Source organism: Meleagris gallopavo, chromosome 3 (assembly GCF_905368555.1).
Source record: "Meleagris gallopavo chromosome 3, MGAL_WU_HG_1.1, whole genome shotgun sequence".
NCBI classification, from domain to species: domain Eukaryota; kingdom Metazoa; phylum Chordata; class Aves; order Galliformes; family Phasianidae; genus Meleagris; species Meleagris gallopavo.
In genome coordinates this window covers 63391364-63415242 of record NC_139406.1, presented here as the reverse complement: position 1 = coordinate 63415242, position 23879 = coordinate 63391364, and the positions used below count along the sequence as shown (strand labels likewise).

At 36.5% G+C, this 23879-nt stretch overlaps 1 protein-coding gene across 5 annotated transcripts in view; it reads left to right on the top strand.

The window, feature by feature from the left end:
• The window catches only part of STAU2 (staufen double-stranded RNA binding protein 2), a 164959-nt gene that overhangs the window by 54339 nt on the left and 86741 nt on the right, over positions 1-23879 (top strand). For all 5 annotated transcript variants that reach the window (XR_014882566.1, XM_085221287.1, XM_085221288.1 and 2 more), the window contains exons 7-11: positions 1300-1407; positions 7519-7731; positions 11158-11295; positions 14472-14603; positions 18708-18768. Coding sequence is in view for 4 of the 5 variants with exons in the window: in XM_085221287.1 (XP_085077413.1) it covers positions 1300-1407; positions 7519-7731; positions 11158-11295; positions 14472-14603; positions 18708-18768 (652 nt within the window). In the remaining variant the exon portion in view is untranslated. The remainder of the gene's footprint in view (positions 1-1299; positions 1408-7518; positions 7732-11157; positions 11296-14471; positions 14604-18707; positions 18769-23879) is intronic.

Below are 23879 nucleotides of genomic sequence, written 5' to 3'. Positions count from 1 at the left end.
TTTCATTCTAACTCCCCTTGTTTCTGCTTTACACTGTACCCTTTCTTTTCAGCAGGTTCTGCAGACTTTTATCAGTTTTGTCTTGTATTTAGCTCCAGATCAGTGGCAGGGATGTAAATTGCTTTTACAAGTCAACCATTTAGTGAGACAAAAAGTGCTCCTAAGACTATGTATTGTACTACTGCTGGTGTATTTCTGATCTTCCCTTTTGTTATATATGATATATATTAAGAGTTAAGAAATGATAGATACAATATTGGTAAATGCTTGTTATTCTGAAGAACCTGTTACTTTTTACTGTTATTTTAACTTCAGTATCTGGATTTTGTAGCTGTGCTGGTGGCTGAAGATTTACATCAGGCTTGATTATGTAAGATAGGAACTCTGCAGGAATCCACCTAGTTCATCCCAAACTTCTTTGATGTTTACCTCCAGTAATAAAAAATTAGGAGTCTGGCCAAAATTACACGTCTGTTGAGAGATCCCAGTTTGAAGCATTCAGGGTACTGCAGTGTGAAAGTAGCTGGAAGATCAACCTCTGTAAACTTAGTAAAATGTGGCCTAGGAGAGTGACACCAAAAGATAGCAGTTGCAGGAGATGATATCTGGTCCCTATGCTAGTGGTTGTCTGAAAAAAATAGGGTTTAACCTAAAGTGCAAAGCAAAGCCACATTTTATGCAGGATAATGTTTGCGTGTGCCTTTTGTTGTTTTATCTCTAATCCTCTTTGTTTGTTATGTTCCTATGGATAAATAAATAGCTCTCTGTGTTGAGCAAGCTGCTCTCTGTCACTACCTTTTCATATTGGTCATTAATTCCCAGAGGGAAGCCTACAGAGGGGCCGCTAAGCAGCTGGACCTGCTGGGGACACCTGTAACCTGGTGACCCAGTCAAAGCACAGGAGGGTTCACTCTATCCCTTCTGACAGAAGTACTGTCTTCAGTCTTTCTTGAGAAGTACAGGAGACTTTGTTTAGAAGGGGCACCCACAGAGAGGCTGTTAAGTGGGTCACAGGGTCTTTAGTACTTGTGTTCAAAGCTTGTATTCGGATGATAATTAGCCATGCCATTTATAAGACTAAAACCCATAGAAGTTATTTTGCCCTCTGTCATTGGTTTATAAAATAATGTGTTTGTGTTCCTTTGATATGAAGCATAACTGCTTCATATCTGGCTTCACAGGTCAGTGGGTGGCTCATAATGGGGTGCTGAGGTGGGGTACCAACGCTGATTCACAGTGTGACAGAAGAATGCAAAAATGATAGAGAATTTATTATTGTTGTGTACTTTTCATTTTCAGAATGGAGAAACGGGAAAAGAAACAGAAGAAGATAAAGATGCAAACAAGTCTGAGATCAGTGTTGTGTTTGAAATTGCTTTGAAGCGCAATATACCTGTCAGTTTTGAGGTATGTATTCCATATTACCTGTTCACTGAGAAAGTATTGAAGAACCCAGCACTGAAACTCAACACGGTTAAAAATGGCACTTAAATTCATGTAAACTATAAATAAATATCTTTGGTACAATCATAGGATATTCTGAGTTGGAAGGGTCCCGAAAGGCTCCATGCAGGAGCACCTAAAATTCAAACCCTATGTATGATGGACATAGTGACTAGAAGGATACTGTCAGAAACAGTATCAAGATCTTTGCTGAAATACAAAAAGAAGACATCAACTGGCTTCCTTCCCTTGATCATCTAGGTGCGTAACTATAATAAAAAAGACACTGAGTTTCTTAAGCATTCGCCCTGTGAAACTGTACTGCCCGTGACCAGTGGGCGGATGGTCTTTCGGGTGTTTTTCAGGAACTCCTAGAATAGTCTCTACAATTTTGCCAGGCACCAAAATAAGACTGACAGGGCTGTCCGCTGAAAGATTAAGATTCAGTCTGTGGAGTGGTATGCTGGTATCTATAATGACTGATTTGTATCAGTACCTGAAAAATTGAGCTTCTACTATAAAATGAGACATTCTTTCAGAAAAAGAATAATGCCAATATTTGGCTGGAAACAAGTAAATTGCAGGAAGGCAGTTCATGCATTTTCTGTATAATACTATGGGATGTAGAATCAGTGGCCACACTCAAACTGACTTCAGATAATCTTCAAAATAGAGTTAGATGAAGTCGTGGCTTTAACTGTAAGTATTCACGCAGTACAAAAATTCCCAATAAGAGACTTTGCATCCAGTGTTCTGTTTTCAGAAAGTCAAGACTTCCTTTCGGTCTTCCACACTTTTTGACACCTAATCTATCTCTACTTAAGCCTCAGTGTACGAATCTACTTCTTACACCTTTGTTTACGTTAAGTAATAGAGACTTTTTGGAGTTGCTCTGCTGCATTCATGAACTAGCTGGGGGATTGAGTGATAACAGCAGCAGAACTTTTCCAATGAAAAAGCTATTACACAAACTGTAAAAATCTAACTTTATTGTGGTAGAAGCCACCAGACTTCCAAGCTGTTTGTCTTTTTTTTAATTTTGCTTTTCTAATGCAGGAAAAGTGGATGTATTGTTACACATTTACACTGAGCAAATGTGAAGGACATGGGAAGTGCCTTCACTGGTGATGGTTATTTTCTCGAGGCCTTTTTCGTCTTGACATACATGGACATACTTGCATGTTAAAAAAAATATATTGTTATGTGACATGCTGTACTGCATGCTTTATGCAGTTTACTGATGTTTTTGGCCAGTACTCATGGTTTGGCTGATGTCAACTGAGCTACTTGGTCCTTATTGGAAATTTGAGAAATCACTCATAAGCTAGACAAGGGAGCCAAAGATATTGAGTATTGATTTTGATGAAGAAATTCCTTGGTATAACAAATTTATGTGTATTTCATATATGGGGAATATAACTGCAAAAAAAAAGTATAATATGAACTACATGGAAAGTTGGGAGAGGAAAATCTCAAGGATAAAACTGGAGTGTCTGGTGGTGTTGGTTTATCAATTTGCAACCGCATGGAAAGAATGTAATTCCTATGTATGATCAGTGCAATGGAAAAACATGCCTGTGTTTCAAAAAGGAAGAGAAGAATTAATGCTTCAGTTTTCACACAAGTTATTTTCTATCTTAAGTATTTAAAAGTATTTGGAACAGTTCCACAGAAATCAGTACAATAAAATACAGAGAGGTAAATGGTCACAGATCAAAGAATAGCTTGGATGTTGGAATGGAAAGAGGCGTAGCGCTTTGAATATGTTCCTAACTTCGTCCCTGTGTTTCAGCTTATTTAAGGGAGAGCATTTGGGAAGGAGAGAATGAAGGAAGAGATACTTAGTGCAGGAAAACTCTAATGTGTCCTTTGCCGAAGAATGTTAACAACATTGAAAAAAGACATTTTTTCGCTCTCCTGACAGGTTTTGTGTTATTTCCTGCCCTTAAATCTGAGTATAAGTGACATTTGAAGATAGAATTTTGATTTAACTTGGTACTAGCTTGTATTTCAATAAGTCTGCTAAGCAATTATGGGTAATCCCCAGGATCTGATGTTTCTAATAGGATTTTATTTACAAATGGTTTTGTGTTATTCCAGGCAGGCATCAAAGCTTTTTCCAGCTTGTTTTTGTGCGATGGCTATAAAATGATCTGCCTTCCCTTCATCTGACGAAGCTTTAGCAAATGTTCCAACAGTGCTGTGTTATGCAACTAATTAATGGTCATAAAGATATGTAAAGTTCTATGTAAACACATTCTCAGAATTGCATAAGGGGTGGAAAATAAGGAGAGCGTGCAGAACCCAGGAGTTCTCTTTTTTTAATGTAACTGTTCAAACTGTACATGGTTTCATTCCAGCTGCTCTGCCAGTATGTTAGGTGCTTGTTCTGTTTGTCCTGTTTTGTATAATGTGGCTGATTTTAATTGCCTTGGAGCATTAGGAAGAGTTTTAAAGAATTTCTATCTATTAAATTGCTAACTACAATAAAACTATTCAGTTCTGATTAAAAAAAAAAAAAATTAAAAAAAAAGCTTCATAACACACCTACCATGGGTGTATCTTTACTTAACCTTTATTTGCCAACTTTTCAGCCACTATACAACTCTAAAGGCATATGTGGGCAAAATGAGCAATTTTTAAGGAGAGGTACAAAGCTGCTAGGAATTGTTAGAACAGTTCTAAGATTTGACCTCCAATTCCATCCTTTAGCATGGACTGAAATCTTCCTGTTTTAGTTCTCTAGCACCATGGATGTTTTTTACTTTCCAAACTTGTTAGTATTGAATTAGGTTGGCCTGGAAGACAAAACTGAAGTCAACACAGTTAGAAGAACTGTGTAGAAATGGTCCAGTGTATTCACACCAGGCATTAGATGCCTTAGGATGTTTCAGACTGTTATTTTATTTCCCGAATTGTTTCTGGTCAAAGTGAGATGAAGGCTCAGTGTTTTGAGCTAAGAGCAGAGCAGATTGCTGCCTCTGAAAAGCTGAGCATGTTCTTGGCGAGGAGTTTTGTGCCCATCTAGCTCCTGGTCTCCTGAGCATTAGTCTTTCAGACTGGGTGATGAATGTACTGAGTAGCTCTCATTCGTCTGTTTTAATAAACCATCCAGACTCTTTTTATTTTAAATTGGAAAAATCTGACATGTCAGCCCACACAAGCACATGGAAACATATTGGTATTTTCTAAATAATCGTGGATATAGGTGACATGTTTTTGCTGGACTGTTCTTTGTCTTCTCTGTTATTTTTTTTAATGTGCATTTAATCTTGTCATTGTCTTTTGATTTTTGTACCTGTAGTCTCTTTAATAATTGAAGCAGCATTGCTCTTTCATTGTAATTGTACTGCTGTTTTTCATTTGTCAGCATGATTCATTAAATTGAGCCAAATTCACTCTTGATGTAACTTGACCTTAGATGAGTTTTGGCCCCATGTGTTTTCTCTTGCTGGAATTATTCTTTAAATCAGTGGAACAGAGAAGAAAAGTGTATTGACCTGTCACCCTTAATCAAATTCTCAGCTTTAAATTAGCCATGATTTGATCCATAGGTCGTATCTTTCAACTGAGGAAATGGTTTAATGTACTAATGCATATAGTGTTCTTGGAGAGCAAAGGCTGAATTTCTTTTAAGTGTTTTGTGTGCCTAGGCTTATAGAACAACTGTTTGAAATCATGTGGAATAAAAAGATCTAAAATCTGAGGTTAACAAAAAATGTTGTTAGGTAAATATTTTTTTGCTAAATTACCAATTTTGGATGTTTAGCTTGATCCAGATCCCATCCAAATTCTATGAGGTTCATTCCATTGACAGTACAGACTTTTTTCATATACTTACTAGCAAAGAAACAGTTTTGAATGTTTTCCAGGCAATTATTTACCTTGTGCCACATGCTTAGATGTTTAAAAGATGAAAATCACAGCAGAATACATTGGTTTTATATTCATGCATATGAAAATATAATCAGGTTTTATATTAAAATTCTTTTCCATATATATATTTCATGTGCATTTATATATATATGAGAAAACTTATATAAAACTAATATTTAAGGAACTCAGCAATTATGTTTGTTAAGCAAGTTATGTTGTCCTTTTTCATCTGGTCAGTATATACATTGTTGTATATTTTATTAATGTGCTGCATTGCATATAAGTAGAAACACCTATATAATGCCATTAATAAGTCTACAAAAAGACTAAAGACTCTAGTAACATTAATTTAGCCTTACTATTTACAGCTGGTGCGTTGTAAGATTTGGATAGCACTGTGCAGTAGTCAGTTAGGATGCATACTAATGATAAAGGAAAGGGCAGTGCTGAAGGATGTAGTGCAGGAACACAGCTCTACTCTGCCTGCAGTGGAATGACCCTGGGTATGCAGCTTCCCTGGCTTAGGCTGGGGGCCATGAAGGCATGGCCGCATCTCACACTTCACCTTCAAGTGAAGCAATATCGAAAACACTTCTGAAATCATTACCCTGAATCTGAGAGTGGGAACACTCCCAGACTGCAGTGTAACCGTTGCATGCTGGCAAAGATGCTGCCTTATTCTGGGAAAATGTGGACAAAATGTGGACAAAGTCGTCTGTTAGTCTTCATTTTGTGTCTTTTTATTGAGATATGCTGTGATAATTGTATTTGCTGGGTGAAAATGCCACAAAAAAAGAGTTTAAAAAAAGAAATACAAGCCTAGGGAGGCCTCATTACAGTGTAACTGCAAAACTAAATAATGCAAGGGACATGACCTTGATAAAAAGAACTTTAATGCAAAACATGTTTTAATAATATTAAGGTTGAAGGTTCCAGTCCATTAAAAATACAGTTATTGCACCAAGAAGGCCCTAGCACCTTTACCTCCCTTCTCTTGCACTCAGGCATTATACTTCTTCAATGGATGGTTTGATGTTACTGCACCTACTGAAAAATATATATTTGTATTGCTTTTGAAGACAATGGAGAGATGTGCCTGTCAGATGTTCTAATCTCTCCTTGCGCACATTACATGTACCAAAGATTAAATTAGGTAGCTGCTTCCGCCCATCAAACAAAATAACTGAACCTTCTCCCAGATGAGGTCTCTAATTCCTGATAGACATTATCCAGACCAGTAAGTGTTGCGTACATGAATAGATGGCTGTCTTAGCACGTGCAGTACTGTGATCTATTGGTACCTACATCCTAGCAGCACTGCCTCCTAGGAGGATATTTCTGTGCATGGAAGAGTGTAGACAGAAAAATACTAAACAAAGGTGCACCATTCAGAACTCAATTTTATTTTTTCATTCATTACAACTTTTAGTAGTGGAGGAGTACTTCAAGAGCGTTTTCTCATTGTCTTTCATCTTGTGTATGTTTGGAAATGGACGAATGAATTAAAATTTCCAGAATCGATTGGTTTCTGTGTGAGTGACGATGGTTCTCTTGATCATTCCTTTCTGGTGGGAGGGACAGCTGAGAGTTGTGGAGACAATGCTGTGGCACTCTTTCTAGTGGGCATGATGTCTCTGAACTGTGTGCTCTGGCAAGGTAATTGCTGAGAGCAGGCAGTACTGTCTGCAGCTAGGATAATGTCAAAATTCTGGCCTTTAGGATGGAAGTTTGGAACCATGTATGAACATTCCAGATTGTAATGATAACAAAAGAAAATGATCAACATATTTAAATAGTGCTGTGTAAGCACAGTTTTGAATATGTTGTATGGAGAGAAAGATTGATGGACCTTCATGAATTGAAATTCTTTAGTATGGGAAGTGCCTTGCAAGAAGACAACAGCAGCCTTGTTTTAAATATGCATTACTGTTGTATACTGTGTAACTGATATATTTTGAAAATGCAGGTCTACTGTATTTTCTGCGAAACACTGAATATGGTGGTTAGATTCCTGTTATCCTATCAGCCTTCATTTTCTGTCCTCAAACCTTGTACTGCTATTAAGACTCATCTAGATTTTGTGAAAACCCGTCTAAATGCTTCCGAGTAGGAGAAGGACTTCATTGGTATTAAGTATGTTGCAGAAATATAAACATTAGGTTATAGGATGATTTGACTCCAAACACTTTTGTTTAAAAGGTGATAAAAGAAAGTGGACCTCCTCACATGAAGAGCTTCGTCACACGCGTTACAGTAGGAGAATTCACTGCAGAAGGAGAAGGGAACAGTAAGAAGCTCTCAAAGAAACGTGCTGCAATGTCTGTCCTTCAGGAGCTGAAGAAGCTTCCTCCTCTTCCTGTGATTGAAAAGCCAAAACTGTACTTCAAAAAACGTCCAAAAACAATATTGAAGGTATGTGTCTACCCTTGTCAGAATTAAGAATACTTGCTGGGAGAGAAACAGTTACTCAGATTTTAAGTCAGTAAAGGCTCATTTGCCATTTTCTGTCAATATTGTTACTAATTTGTTTGTATCCCATACCTTACTTATTTATTTAATTCTAACAATGCTGTGAAATTCTCCAATGCAATGGCTTGTTAGGAGCTGTCTCTTAACTGAGCTCACATCACATCAAGAGTTAGTTCAAGTGTAGTGGAGAATCAAAGCCTCCAAGCAACTCTGCACATTCACGAGGATCATCTCCTTTGAGAGGCCTCGTTGGAATATATAATGGTTTATCCCAACTCTTTCCTCCTCACCCCGATTTGAAGAGAGAGTATATGAAATACTACTGATCTGGAGAAATGTTGTACAGTCCAGCTTCTTCCCCTCATGGAGCTGGATTTGAGAGTTTCCTGCTTTCAACATCAGTCTGTTTTGATTTTGGAGAGATTTAAAAGAAATGCAAGAGTTTGTTCCCATCTCAGCCTAGCGTGTCACTTGTCATACTTTCTTCATTTCATGTGCCTTTGTTAAGGTTAGCATTTGTTTGATAACATCCTTCAGCTCTCAAAAAGAGATTGAAAATTTTCTGGAGACCAGTTCAAGGAGGACTTGTAGGCTTTGAACCATCACTCCGTTAAACTGTATGCAATCCCAGAAGATGTTCATGTGCTTTTTGCTGCACCAATGAGACATCACTTTAGGGTCTCTGAAGTCTTCTAAGCTCAAGTTTCTTAAATGGTGCTTTTATTCTTGGTGGCAGATTTATTGCTACTTAGAGAATTGAGTTATCCTGCAGTGACTAGCCCTGGTTTGTGTACTCATCCTCAATTTGTACAGAAACAAAAGTCCATCTGAAGTAATCAATCCTCCACTTGATCCAACAGAAGCAGCCACAGAGTTTCCATATATTTATGATGCATCACTTCACTGTCTCAGCACTGTACAGCTAATCGGATTAACCTGTCATCTTTTCAATCCTTCTGAAGATGCTTTGCAAGTGATCAAAATCTTCTAAATATATCTTATTTTAGGAAGTATTATTTTGTGAGGTAGTAGTAAACATTTTGTACATGACTTTTCATCGTCTGGCATGTTGGATGGTCACTTAGACCTATGCAAAATAATACTGCTTGAAGTATACATAAAGCATACTTAGCCGTTCAAACTTGTGTTAGATTAGTGATGCTGATGGAGAGTTGGGCTGTTAGTGCCTGGTGTTACAGTCACTTTTGTTCCCATAATATGCTGCCTCAAGGCAAAAACTGCAGGAAATAGCAGGGAACCTTCACATTTAAAACCTATGCTTTGGAGTAATGTTTTAGGGCTTAAATTTCATCTCTGTTTCTGAGAGGGAGAAAAAAAAACCTCTTCAAGTTTTCTGGGTTTGGTAACAATTGTGATGATTCACAGCTTTTGATGAAGTGCACAGCTATGTCCATGGCTTGTATTATGTTAGGCGAGGTAACATCACACCAGGATGATGTGAAGTTTTAAATATAGCTTGAATTCAGTCCTCATTGAGTATTACCGAGATGGATACTAAAAATAAATAAATAAACACACAGAAGTGTGACCATTTGAAATCTTCATACTGAGTACATTGAGAGGAGATTTGTGTAGGAACAACCATCTTGTTTAAGCAAATACTTTGGAGACTGCAAAATTGTAAAACATCTAAGTTGTTTCTTCATCTTCCTTGTTTGCCCTCAAAACAGGACAAGCGATTTTCTAAGGAAATCTAGGTTAATTAGATAATTAGCTCCTACTGAAATTCATGGTCTATAATCTCAAAAAGTGATAGGAAAAAATTAGCATCAAAAGTTATTAATTCAGAACTACCAACATCAATGCAGCTTTAAGGATCTGAAGGCTGAGAGATCTGAAAAAGGCTGTTTTCTCTGGCTGTCTCATTTTGGTACGTTTTGCTCAAGAAGGATGCTAAGGGTATAACCAAGTAAAAACCTCTTATTTCACCATACACCATTTGCCATTACAGACTTGAACTGAATTATCCAAAGTAGGTGATGTTAGAAACAGACGTTAGTAGTGAAAATAACCTGATTGTGTAGGAAGCTGTTGGCTTTTGAATATGAAGTCTTCTGAAATGCTTTTGTTGTGTCTGTTTCTTTTAGTTTAACCTGCACGAATTTTGAGCATCACAAAGAATGACAACAATAACTCCTGTATGCTTGTGCATGTATTTATGAGGCCGTATCTTATGCCCCGCACTTTATTTAGCCTGCTCTCTCTTTGTCTCTGACTGGCTCCTTGCCCACACAGCTGCCCTTGTGCATGACATTGTCTTAATTCTTTCACCTTCATCTTCTCTAATGACTTCAGCGGTAATACTATAAGGATTCGCTGCACAGCTTTCTTAATATCATCTCTTAGTTTCTTGACCACTTGTTTGCTTATTTGAGAAGCTCAAATAAGCACAGCTCTGCCTCTTCATTTGTGCTGCAAATGAAGAATAACTATCACAGTAACACTAACACTATTCTACATTCAAACGTCATTTGCATTTTTAAGTTCTTCTGTTGTGTTATGATATTCATCTGTTACATAAAAACTTAGAAGAATGTGTTTGAATCTTAAATTTCTTCTCTTTTCCTTAGGTTTTACAAACCATATTTTCAAAGTTGTTTGCTTTGAGAGAGAATTCATTATATGAATAATAACATTAAAAGTATTTCAGAACTAACACAAATAGGTTGTAGAGACTGTGGTTTTTCACCTGTCTGTGTAATCTTGGACAGAAAATTTTTTTATGTCCATTTGTTTTCCCCTATCAGATAAGTTCTCCCATTATCTGTACATTCTGAAGCATTTGAAATACTTTGTGGGTGGCTCATGGTGTGTACCATTTTTAGCTATTGGAGTTTTTCTTTGTGTTTTCTAGCTTCACTGCATAAAAACATTTTGAGGGTAAATTCCTCTGGCATGCAAACAGAGCAAGCTTTCTCCACTTTTAGTTGCATTGTAGGATGGAAGGCAGGAATGTTGAGATGGAAAGTATGAGACAAATGCACCTTCCTTTGTTATATCGCAAATCTTTTTTGTTCCCATGTAAAACCAACTCTTCTTAATGTACTGCATGTTTGGCATTCTAGCAGCCTATTTTAAGGATCACAGGGAAGGGTTGTAGAAATAGGGCAATGAAATATAATGGATGAATTTGTGTTTTGTCCATCTCCACAAGATGTTCATAGATAGATTAAGGTATTAGTAACTCACCTTTGATAGATATCCATGCTATTTACAACTGTGGCAGGCAATAGGTGGTATGAAATTTACTTATTTCTCTCAAAATGAGTATTAGAGAAGAGGTAGTAAAATAGCATAGCATGTATAATATTGATATATAATGAAATCTATCTTTTAAACCTGTTTTAGACTGGACCTGAATATGGTCAAGGAATGAATCCTATCAGTCGTCTGGCTCAGATCCAACAGGCCAAGAAGGAGAAGGAGCCAGAGTATGTTCTTCTTTCTGAGAGAGGGATGCCTCGCCGTCGAGAGTTTGTTATGCAGGTACCATCTGCTGTTGTGTCTGAGATAGTGCCCTTGCTCTGTCGTGTTCTAACATGAGAAAAATGGTGGCATAATACAAAAGCTGATTCCTATGTGTTTAACTTTTTGCTTTACAGTCAGTTATACAACTGGAGTATGAAACACAGTACCTGTGTGAACTTCTTTGCAGTTAGACTGGATAATCTTTGAAGGTCTCTTCCATTTGAACTACCTGCCCTATTCCTTCTTTCTTTTGGTGGAAAGAAATAGAGTTAGGGCCCTATGAAAGTTTTTCTTGTAGTTACATTTTTATACTCTTATTTTTGTTTCACCTAGTGGTTTCTGGCTTTATCCCTAATGCTGCTTTATGTTCATAATTTAAAATAAAAATACTTCCATTTTTCTTTTTGAAAGTTTTGCAGTTGTTAATCAGAGTGTTGCACTACAAGAAAGTATTCTGAAATATGAAGAATATACTCCATATTACCAAGTGTTTTGGTTTAAAAAAGTTAGTACTGTAAATTTCTAAGAATTCCTTTTAGATTTTCATCTGCTTCGGTACTTTTATTGTTATTTGAAATATGACAGAAACAGCCTTCTGTCACATGTTTTAGCCTCTTCAGTTAATAGATTTGGATATAATGCAGTAGGTCATCAGTGTTTCTTTGATTTTTAAATTAGAACATTTGCAGAGATTTGGTGTAGCCAAACATATATTGTGTTTTCACTGGAATAATTTTGTGCCATCCAGAACAGCAAACCTGAGCATGTTTTGACCTGTTGTCCACAAGCCATACCAAAATGTCACTTCTGATGATAAGCAGAGTTTATGATGTACTAGCATTTTCTTCTCAAGAAAAAAAAGTTACATTCTCACTGAAATCTTTAAATCTTTCCTTCGTGTCTATCTAGACAGGCTAGCAATCTTCGTTTCCTTGGATCTCAGTGATAACAATTTGTTTTTATCTCTGGAAAAAAAGAGAGAGAGAGAGAGAGAGGGTTCCTTATGTTTTAGGTTCTGATTTATGAATATAATCTTGGATTTCCAACTGTTTATGCTACTCAGAAATATTTGAAAAAGACCATATTTTTTCCTATGCTCAAATCCTGCCCCAGTTAGAGATGGTTCCATGTGGAGTCAGCAAAGTACTGTGTAACACAGTCCAGTATTAGAGTGATGAGCTGAGAATTTGGCTTTCCACTGAAGAATTCTCAGCAGTGGTAAAGTATTTGGCTTGAATAAAAAAAGAATCTTAAGAGCAGTGAATACATAAAAGATTCCACTATCTCAGAAGACTTGTGAAGAAAAAAAATCAAATTTCATAGAGCGTTTGCTTTTCATGTATACTTCTAAACACTGTAGCCATATATTTACTCTTTTCTAATTCTTTCACACAAAAACCATACCTCTGCTTCTCCTGACTTCAGGAAGTCTCTGTGGATTCATTATGACGTGCAAAAAACCTTATCAGAATAAAAAGCCTTTGTATAAACTACTTAAACAGTGTTTTCGTTTAATTTAATTGAATGTGGAAGTAAAATATCTAAAGATAATATGTTCATTTTTATCTGTCACACAAAGAGCTAGTTGAGATGTGATGAAATGGATCCAATTACTTGTCCTGACCACTAGATAAACAGAAGAAAACCTCTGATGACATTAGTTGGTGTTCTGTTCCCAAAGTTAATTTCAGAAAGCTCTTTCTCTTTGTAGTCAGGCCTTTAATCCTTGATAGAGGTTATAATAATAGCTAAACCAGTTTTACAGGTCTGAGAAATAGCAGAACGTTGATTTATTGTGGGTTATGTTATAAATTATCATTTTGTCTTGTTCCATTAAAGTCTCTCAGTTTTATTGCATATAAGCTTGTAGTAGATTGGCTGTTTTCTGATTGAAATTTCTGATCTACATAGAACATAAAGGTTTTATATCAAGGTTATTAATATTTCTGTTTTATGTGGTTGAATATTTTTGTTTTACTATATATGTATTTTGGAGGGATGTTCATGATCATTTATTTACGACCTCTTCTTTCTGTTCAGAATTAATAGGTATTTGCGTAAGGAAACTTAAAAGTTTTAGGAAAATATATATATGATAATTTGAGGAAAGTGAATAATTACTGAATACCATAAATTACTAAATAACACATATTTAAGAGCTGTGTGCCTGTTTTTGTCATCTTTTAAGCTCCATACAAAATGCTTCATCTCACTGACCTCTAAGCTTTCTTTTATTCAGATTGCCTTGAGTATTTTTTTTTAAATGTTTCTTTTTTTTTTTTTTTTTTTAAATATGGTTTGGAACCATATATTATTTCCAGAGATAATTTGGAAAATATAATATCTTAATGAACAAACTGAAATACAGCTATTCAAGAACTTTGAATAATGCACAAATGAATTGCAGTGACAGTATTAATGCCTCAAATCAGATGCATACAGCCTCAGTAGGTTAAGAGTGGTACAAAACTCAGGGAATGAGCTTGAGGCTTGCTCTTTGAGGATATTCATCATCTACAGTTTGTCTTTTTTTTTTTTTTTTGACATTTTAACTTCTCTTTGTGGTCTGAAAGGCATCTTGTTTGTTGGAAGTGCTTTGGACAGTACAAACACAGGTCCAGCAGTGAGGGAGCCTTCTTTTCAGAGAAAGTTTTGATAGAAGCTTGTCAGGTATGAAGACAGAAAAAGGAAACGGCTCCTACTCCTGCATTTCTTGCAGTGCAGTGAGGTGGAAGGAATGTGAATATAGTTTTCATCCTTCTGAGAAACTGCTCTCTTTGAACCACAATCTCTGGGTCACTGTTTGTCTCTCCATTGTTCAGGATAATGTCCTGCTGATGCTGGGGAGCTGCTGAAGGCTTGTACGAGGGAGTCCAGCTTATTCTAATGTTAGGAGAGAGTAAGGAATATAACTGGGGAAGATGTTCAGGAGAGAGAATGGAGTTGACACAGATGTTGGTGGAAAAAAGATAAATAGAAATGTAGCTCTTTGGTATGAATTTGTGGACTTTCTTGAAAAATCCTAACAAGCTTTAAGTTTGTAAGCAATATTGTAATCCACTTTGGTACTGTTTTTACTTTTACAGGATTGCATCTTTATCAGAAGAGCTGATGGTAGGTCAAAAAGATTATTGTGTGGTGATATCAAAGGGTCTTGCATTTTTTGTAATTATGATTAATATTTTCTTTTTAAGGTAAAAGTAGGTAATGAGATTACTACTGGAACAGGCCCAAACAAGAAAATAGCTAAAAGAAATGCAGCAGAAGCAATGTTGCTACAGCTGGGTTACAAAGCCTCTACTCCTCTTCAAGACCAGACAGAAAAGGTGAGAACCAATTGTGATGCCCAAATTTTACCTTTGTCTAGATTTCTTAGCCATATCAGCTAATCACTTGGTATGAACAGAACCTTAAACTTGTGCACTGCATTGCTGGGTTGCATGTCAGAGATCAGCCTTCATTTCATGGCAGCAGGCAGTATAAGTGCAGTAAGAGCAATAGAGAACAGAAATGTGGTTCCAGAAGGAAGTGTGTGTGCAAAATTGTAATGTAAGTTGTGTTTATATTTCTGCTTAAAAATATTCCTCTTTTATACTGCTTTAAGTACAATGAAAGGATACCTCTTCTGGAATAGGGAAGAATGTTGTTATTAATGTTCATACATAAAGTACACATTGCTATTTGTCTTCCCATTGAATATATTCTATAATAATTCTAGAAAAATAATGGACTTTCCAGCCTTTTAATGTCTGAGAAAGAAAATGTGTGCCAGTATTTCCTGGAAAAGAAATAATATTTTAAATTGAAGTGTGTTATTTTATGTATTTCCTTGTTAGTGATGTGCAAAGTAGCACTCCTGGCCCATCTTGACTTCATTGATTAAAGGTTTTGTAATCAAAGTAGGTGTTAAAGTTTTACTTTTTGTCCTGACAAGATCAGAGCAAGGCATTTGGCTAAGCTGTGGACTCTGGACAGCTTCTGCCATACACACACATAGGGTTCCTGCATGTGTATATTTTGATCACAGCTTAAATGTTTGTTGTGGCTGCATAAGCCAACTGTTGACTCAGGTCAACAGGATATTCTGCTGGGCATTAATAGGCACCACATGATAAATCTGTCTGTAGTGCTGTTGAGTGGTTAGGGAAGGGGTGATGCTGCTTTATTTTCTTGCATTCTATGCATTGTCAAAAAAAAAAAAAAGAAAGACAGTAAAACAAGTGTTATTACATATTTGCAGAAGTAGAGATCTTAGGATTGGGGTATAGCACAGAAGCCTAATATTATTCTGAACATCATGATCATATATGATACTGTATACACGAAATGTGGACTACTCAAGTTTTGTGAAATGGGTGCATTCAAAATAACCTTTTTTTTTTATAGCTTTGTTGGGTTTAAGGACATAAAACATTTTTAGAACATCTGAATTGATTTTCTGTATACAGTAGACTGACCATGTTAAGCATGTAAACATGATAGTTCGTATAGATTAAAAGAAAAACAAAAAACAGTTCTCAAACTAAACAAGTGCTCCACACATAGAGCAGGAGAGATTAGTAGTACCATCTGGGTTTGGGACTCTTATTACCAGATCAAAATACTATGGACACATAAAACAAAGAGTTAGTGCAAGAAAAATCCTTTTTTTTTTTGTTTTGTTTTGTTTTGTTTTTTGAGTTTATTGGAACTCTGTTTCACTGTTTAAATTTGGAGTGTCAGACTGGTGTTTTGACAACTATTCTCATGGTATCTGTACACAGTATGAGTGAAATATATCCTTCTGGTTGATCTGAGGGATGCTTTAATTCAGCACTAAAAATTGTAGCATTCTTGCTTGAGGAGTCAACACTAACTGGGACCTGCTCAGATAATCTCCTCAATCAAGACATGTCTGGTGCTGGAGAAGAAGGAAAACAGCTGTTAGAGCTCTACCGATTTGACCATTGTAAAATTCCTTCTGTATAAATTGCACTGTAAAGCTGTGCAGATTTTTGCTTGTCTCTTTTCATCCCAAGTGAAGCCCAATGCAGATTAGCTAGACCAAGCTGGCCTCTAAATGGAGAATTTTCACTGTTTTTTCTGATGTGTTCAAAAAATGAAACTCCCTAAACTCATAACTGCTGAGTCTGGTCATCTCCTTTCCTCCTCTCCTTAAAACAAAAACCTCTCAAATTCTGTGTTCCTTCTTTCTCAACTTTTGATGCATACGATACAATGGTATCCCTACTTTCAGTGAAGACCGGGAGTGCTGTAAGTCATGCAAGGTGCCAATGTTAGCACAGTTATTCCAGGTAACATGAAAATGTAAATATACTTCTTTTCTGAAGTAATCCAATTTATGGAAGAAATCGGTAGTATAAGTGCAGAGTACTGAGAAAGTGCTCTGGGAGATTTTTTGTAGCTACCAGAATTATATTCTAATGGGTGAGAATGGAAAGTTTTAATGCTTTCACTTTTTCATATTTTAACCTTTTCATTTTGTATTGCCATCTTTATTCTCTTAGAAGAAAACTGGAGTACGTTACACCTGTGCGAGACAGCAGCACTAAGGATAATTTACAGACAGTTGAATTCTTGTTAAATTCTCCATCATGATGAAAATAATAAACAGCAAAAGAGGGGAATGGGAAGAGTGTTAGAATTTTGTTCATCTTGTAGCAGTGCATTTGGCAGATTTTGCAGTCATGTTTTTGTGGATTTGTGCTAAAACCATGCTGTTGTAACAGACAGCTGCAAATACAAACCTACTTGCAGATTTCAGATTGTGTATTCTTTTGAAGAACTGTCTTTTCTCTGGATATACTTATAATATTTTTATTCATTATGTGAATAAAAAAAGTTAAGTGAAATTAAGTTTGTGGAATTGTGTGTCCAGTTTGAGAGACATCTATCTCTAAGACCTGCCACAGAATCCTAGAATCATCTGAGTTGAAGAGACACTTAAAGGCCGTCTAATCCAACTCCCTTGCACTGAACAGGGACACCTACAGCTACATCAGGTTGTTCCAAGGCCCGTCCAGCCTGACCTTGAATGTTTCCAGGGAAAGGACATCCACCACCTCTCTGGACAGCATGTTCCAGTGTTTCACTACCCTTATCCTAAAAACTTTTTTCTTATCCAATCTAAATCTCCCCTCTTTTAATTTGAAACCATTTCCCCTTGTCACGTCACAGCAGACCCTGCTGAAGAGTCTGTCCCCTTCCTTCTTGCAGGCCCCCTTTAGATACTGAAACACTGCTATCAGATCTTTCCAGGGCCTTCTCCAGGCTAAACAATCCCAGCTCTCTCAGCCTATCCGTACAGGGGAGATGTTCCATCCCTCTGATCATTTTTGTGTCCCTCGTCTGAATATGCTCCAACAGGTCCATGTCTGTCCTGTGCTGAGGACTTCTCATCTGGACGCAGTACTTCAAGTGAGGTCTCACCAGCACAGAGTAGAGGGGCAGGATTACCTTACTCGACCTGCTGGCCATACTTCTTTTGATACAGCTTAGCATATGGTTGGCTTTCTGGGCTGCGAGGTCACTTTGCTGGCTCATATCTAGCTTGCCATACACCAGTACCCCAGAGTCCTTTTAGGCAGGACTGTGCTCCATCCTTACATCCCCCAGCTTGTACTGATAGTGGGAATTTTCTGTCTGTGTCTGCATCTCAGTGAAATTTGAAAAGGATCATTTGTATTACATTAATTGATCCGACAGTTAATAGCTCATAGTTTATGAGGACGTTTCTCTACATTTACACATAAATCTAGAATACTGACACTTCATTTACTTCGTAGATTTCAGGAATTGTTTTATTCTGAACATCTTATGTTAATTGCTTCCTTTTCCGGTATCACATAATACCCACTGTTATGCATAACCAGTTCTATGATTCTATGATTCTATAACAAAATCCCTGTGAAGACAGTTACCTTCCTCAAAACCCTATATATTAGGAAAAAAAATCACAGGAATCTATTTTGGTTTTACTTATGTAACTAAGTGGATTCCTAGCAAGTAAATATTTTAAAATTACACTCAAAGTACTTTGCGTTATTTATGCATTCTTTCATAAGCAGATATTAGGATCTTCTTGTTTTAGAATGTGATTTCACTATAGTCTGTGTATATTTTCAGTTGAGAGCTGCTTTTAACATTTAATTTTAAGTTCTGATTTGGTAAGATTGAGTAGAGCCTAATCCTTGGAGAAATATTTATATTTCAGTGTTAGGCAGTAGTTATTAATGTTTATTCATGAAGGGTACATTCCTTAAATAACCTACTTTAGACCAAAAGTAAGATATATTAGCAAAGATGTGTGAGCAGATGTGGCAATCCCAAGTCACCCTTTTTAGAATTTTTCAATCAAATTTATAAATATGAGTGTTCTATTTAAGTAGTATTTTAATCTTTACTTATTTGTCTCTTTCTACCTGTTTCAGCTTGGAGAAAACAAGAGTTGGAACGGACAGAATGTTGGGTTTCCTGAGCCAACAAGTAGCAGTAAGTACAGTTTTTTACATTCATATTTATTCTTGGTTCTTTTAGTCTCTGTAGGATTTAGATTATTCAAGCCAATTGAAATGTTTTCTCTAAATTTGCAATTTGATCAATTAACTCTGAAATATCCTGTGTGTGAATATAGATGTGAATAAATGCAGGAACAAGATGATTTTCACTTACCCTTATTTTCAACATTTTTTATTTGCTCATTTAATAAAATCAGTCATGATTTTATTAAACCATTGAGTCTTGCAGGTTGTTGAGGAATTAAAGAAGTCATCTGAATTGCAGGGTCAGTACCGCATTCCAGCAAGGTTGCATGTATTTTATGTATCTTCTTCTCCACAGCTTCTCAGAACAACGTATAGTTTTCCTCACGCTGATTTATTTATTCATGTATTTTTTACTTTTATCCAGTTGGAACATCTGTTTATTTATGATGATCATTTCCTCTTTTGCTGCTACCTTCCCTCTGTGAAGTACCCAACTCCATCATTTTGATCAACCTTTTCTTAGGTATTGCAAAGCTACTATTAGATCTCACAAAGCATACCACTATCCTGCAAGCAGTTTTTCATCATCTAAAAATTACATTTCCTGGACTCTAATATCCCAGCTTGCATACAAGGATGCTGTGGGATACTGTGTCAAAACCTTGCTAAGTCAAGGCAAATTACATCCACTGTTCTCACTTTATTCATAAATCCAATTTTTCTATCATAAAAGACAATCAGGTTGTTCGGGCATTTATTATTGTTTAGGTATTTATTCTGTCTTTGATAAATTCATGCTGATTCTTCCCAACAACTTTTTTTTTTTCCTGAGTGTATCTGTAATGGCTTTTAGAGGACTTACTGATGATTTGCCTAGGGACTAAAGTAAGGCTGACCAGCTTGCCTTTTTTCATAAAGGTAATGAGGTCTTTTTTCTAGTTGTTGGAGACTTCCCCCTGATCTGGGTGGCTCTTCACGGATGATAGATAGTGGCCACAAAAGACAACAGATTGTTCATTTGGAACCCAGAGATATATCTCATTTGGTCCAGTGGACTTTTATGAAGTGAAATTTTCTCTAGAGATCACATCAACTTCCACTCCTAGTTGTTTCTGTCTTCCTCCTTGAGACCTGTCTATGCATCCAAAGACATGGGAGACCTTGCTGGTGAAGGCCAACTTCAGTTTCACTGCAGATACTACAGTTGCTAACAAATAGGACAAGCCTGTAGGTCTTTCTGATAGATTAAGCTGGCTAAGAAAATGATTTATCGCTTCTGTTCCACTCTTATGGGGCCCACCTACTTAAGAAAGTCATGGACATGCTGGAGCAGGTCCAGAGGAGGCCACAGGGAAGATTAGAGGGCTGAATGTACCTTCCAATGAAGACAAGGATGAGATAGTTGATCAGCTGGAAGAAGTGAAGGCTCCAGGGAGACTGTATAGCAGCCTTCCAGTACCTAAAGGGAACCACAGGAAAGATGGGGAGAGATTCTTTTATCGAGGAGTGCAGTGATAGGATAAAGGGTAATGGTTTTGAACTGGAAGCGGGTAGATTTAAGTTAGATACAAGAAAGAAATTCTTTACTGTGAGGGTGGTGACAGGGTCTGTCAGCATAGGTCTCTGAGAGAAACTGTTGAATCGCTGGACGTGTTTTAGGTCAGGCTGAATGGGGCTTTGGTCTGGTCCCTGGTCTAGTGGGACTTGTTCCTGCCCCTGGCAGGAGCTGGAACTAGATGATCTTTAAGTTCCCTACCAATCCAAACCATCCCATTATTCTATGATTTTTCCCAGCTCTGGACTTGCTGTAGTGTGGCAAAGGTCATATAAATAGCATTTTCTTCACTTTTCCATGAGTACCTTATTCTTCTCTAGAACCATGTTGATTTTTTAACTTCATAAGAGTCTCAAATATCATCTCTAAACTATGAATTGTAGTAGAGGTGAAAGTATATTAGCTGTCTTTTTTTTTTTTTTTTTTTTGTTACACATCTGAATTCAAATCTGACTTAGTCCTAAATGTAGTTTTTAAGGGAATTCAGTGGTCTTCAAGTATATATGGAGTCTTTTCACTTGCTGGACCTGGGGAAGAATTGAGGAATAATTTGTGCTTCAATTTATCCCAAAGACTTACCAGTATTTGTAGTGACCTTGGTTCAACATATGCCATTGTTTTTTCCCTGAAATGGAGGATATTACAGGATCTAAGACTTAGTTTTAATTGCTTCCTTCAAGCCCTATCTTGAAGGAAGTCCTTACCAGAACTGTTTGTATTGTCAAAATCTGTAGGGACATGGCCTGTTACCATCTACAAATGTTAACATCTTCAAGTGTTAAGATATTGAAGTTTAGGACAGCAAAATAAGACCTCAAGCTTTTCTCTGCTATCCTCACCATGCCTTGTAGCAAAGATATGTACAGATAATAGGATGACCATCTACTACCATCCATTACACCAACAAGAAAATGCGCTTAATCCCCTGAGTCCTTTACTCCTTTTTCTAGTCTAGAGGACTCATCCATGTTAATTAGCTGACTAAAGTGTATCATTTTTGTTTTCGGAGGGACTGTGCTATCATTTTACAAAAGAGGAAGATTTTGAATACCTATGCAGTATTCACTTGATGTTTGCATTTGTTGTAATCCTAAAATTTAATTTTAAGTGGTCTTGAAAACCTAGGATAGGCTCTAAGATCGCTGCATCTACAATTTGGCATCTCCTATTTGGATTTCTAGTAATTTTATCCTAGTAAAGTTACTGTATCCTGTTAGCCCAGCATATTATTCATCAGTTTCCTTTGGCAGGCAGGTACTCTTTCTTTGTGTACATAATGCACTATATTTTAATGTAAAACTATGTGAAATAAAACTGAAATAGTAAAGTGAAGTTGTACATTGTAGTACAACAGAATCAAAAAAGTTATGTATTTTAGTGGAGTTGAAGAGCAGATTCCATTGTGCTTTCATTATGTAGTTTGTTTTGGCTGAGAAATACCCTTCAGTCTATCCTCCTACATACTTGATCTGTTTTTAGTATTTCCTGTTACATGTCCTTGAAATTTCTCCTGTTCCCCTACCTCATGTGCTTTTGTAGCTACTGTTGCAGCAGACTTCATTTCTGTTCCTCCTACTCATTGGCAAAGCTTCTTCCCATTGATTTACTTCTTTACCTTTCATCTTCATTTCACAATCCCAAGGATGACTTGAAACAAGTACCTATTTGTTCCTTTGCTTGGAAGATCTTAGACATCTTCCACACGTGGAATAACAGAGATATGAGTGAGATTTTTCCGTGATGCTCCTGGAAGTGATGTTGAAGCCAGTATTCTTTGAGCACAACGCAAATATTTGCAGCTCATGTAGAAGATGTTTACTGTCAACAGGATGCTCATTTATTTCTTAGGATTTGACTTAAGCAAGTACACAAAAACAAAATGTGAAACAAATAAACAGTCCAATAAACAGTCCTAATGCAAACTGTACTCTCTTGGGAACATTCAGCTTTTGGTTTTGTTTTTCTGGATAGGGATAATCATACATGTCATACAGCATGTGTTCTAGAAGAATCTGTAGATGAGGCATAAAACGTTGAAAAATGAAGAACAAAATTGTGTAAAATTCAAAGGAAAAGTATTTTGAGTTTCTTTTATATTTCTAAAAAGGAAAAAAAATTGCTTTCATAATTTTTCTTTGTTGTCCTACTCTCAGTTTTCATGGACTAGATTTCCTTTATCTATTTCCAGAAATGTTAGTGTCCACAAAGTAAATATTAAAAAACTAATGATAAAACAACTACATTCAGAACAAGCCTACCTCTCTGTAAAGGACAGACTTTTTGTTTTTATTGCCTAACATTTTATTACTAGGGATTCCTGTGTGACTTTACAATCTTTGTTCTTCAAAGTACATCTGCTCCTGCTGTTTGTTCACCACCTGAAATCATAATCATTTGTTTGTGACATCACAGTTAGTCACTGTGAAGATGGTTAGATTGTCACCAACAGATGACAATGATTTCAGATGGTAAATGAGCAGCAGGAGCAGATGATCTCCTAAGGAACAAAGATACTTGATCTCTTGCAATTGTTCTCAGTAGAAAACAAGCTGTGAAAGAAAAAAACAATTAGATATTCAGAAGTTTCTTAAATCTGTAATGAGAAATTTCAGCATTTGTCCATAAATGGCCTTAATGTAAACCCTAATTGTATGGTTACATTCAAATTTGTATTTAGAAATCTCAGGGTTTGGTTTTTTGTTTTTTTTTGGGGGGGGGGGGAGTAGGGGGAGGGAGGTGGGGAAATAGGAGCACAATAAATAAGTTATCAACTTTTATATGGGAGTATCTTCACTTTGGAGGAAATAAAATTTATGTGAACTACATAGTTCTGGCACTTGGTGGTTTTATAAAAACTTTTTAAAATAGTCCTCTGTATGCTTATTTTCCAGCTGGGGATTTGGATGAAGCCTTACAGTAGTTAATTTAATACCTCTATATTTCTATGAACGGTAACAGAAGTGTACAACTTGGGTGTAAAGTTTTTATTTTATACTTCAGACATTTTAAAATGAAATTTATCTGTTTTATATTTTGCTGAAACATTTAATTCCTTCTGGGGTATTTCAGAGGTGATTTCCAGTGCATTGTATGCATTTTTACTCAGTACTAAGTACTGTTTTTTCTGGAAGACTTCAAATTAATGTGTCTGTATGTGATATGGGATTTGGGCACAACAGAGGTGTGCGAGACTGTTGGTCCTCCTCCATTCCTCCTTTTGAGATGCTTAGTTAAGTAATAAAAATAATGCAAGTTTTGCGTCTTCAGATGTGATACCATCATTGCTGAGTATAGATGTATATTTCTAGCATACCTAGTGTTTTAAACATGCATCCAGAAAGTTGAGAGGTTTACGATGTAGGTTCAGTTTCCTTCTTCACTAGAAGGAGAGTACTCACAAGGTACAGAGTAATCTGGATAATGGAAACCTCTGTGTGGAGATGCATATCTAATAATCACTATGATCTGCGGACAGAGATTCAAGGATCAGATGTTGTCAAAATGCAATAAATCCACAGAGAAAGTATGATCTAAAGCAATCACAACATTGTAGTATTGATTAT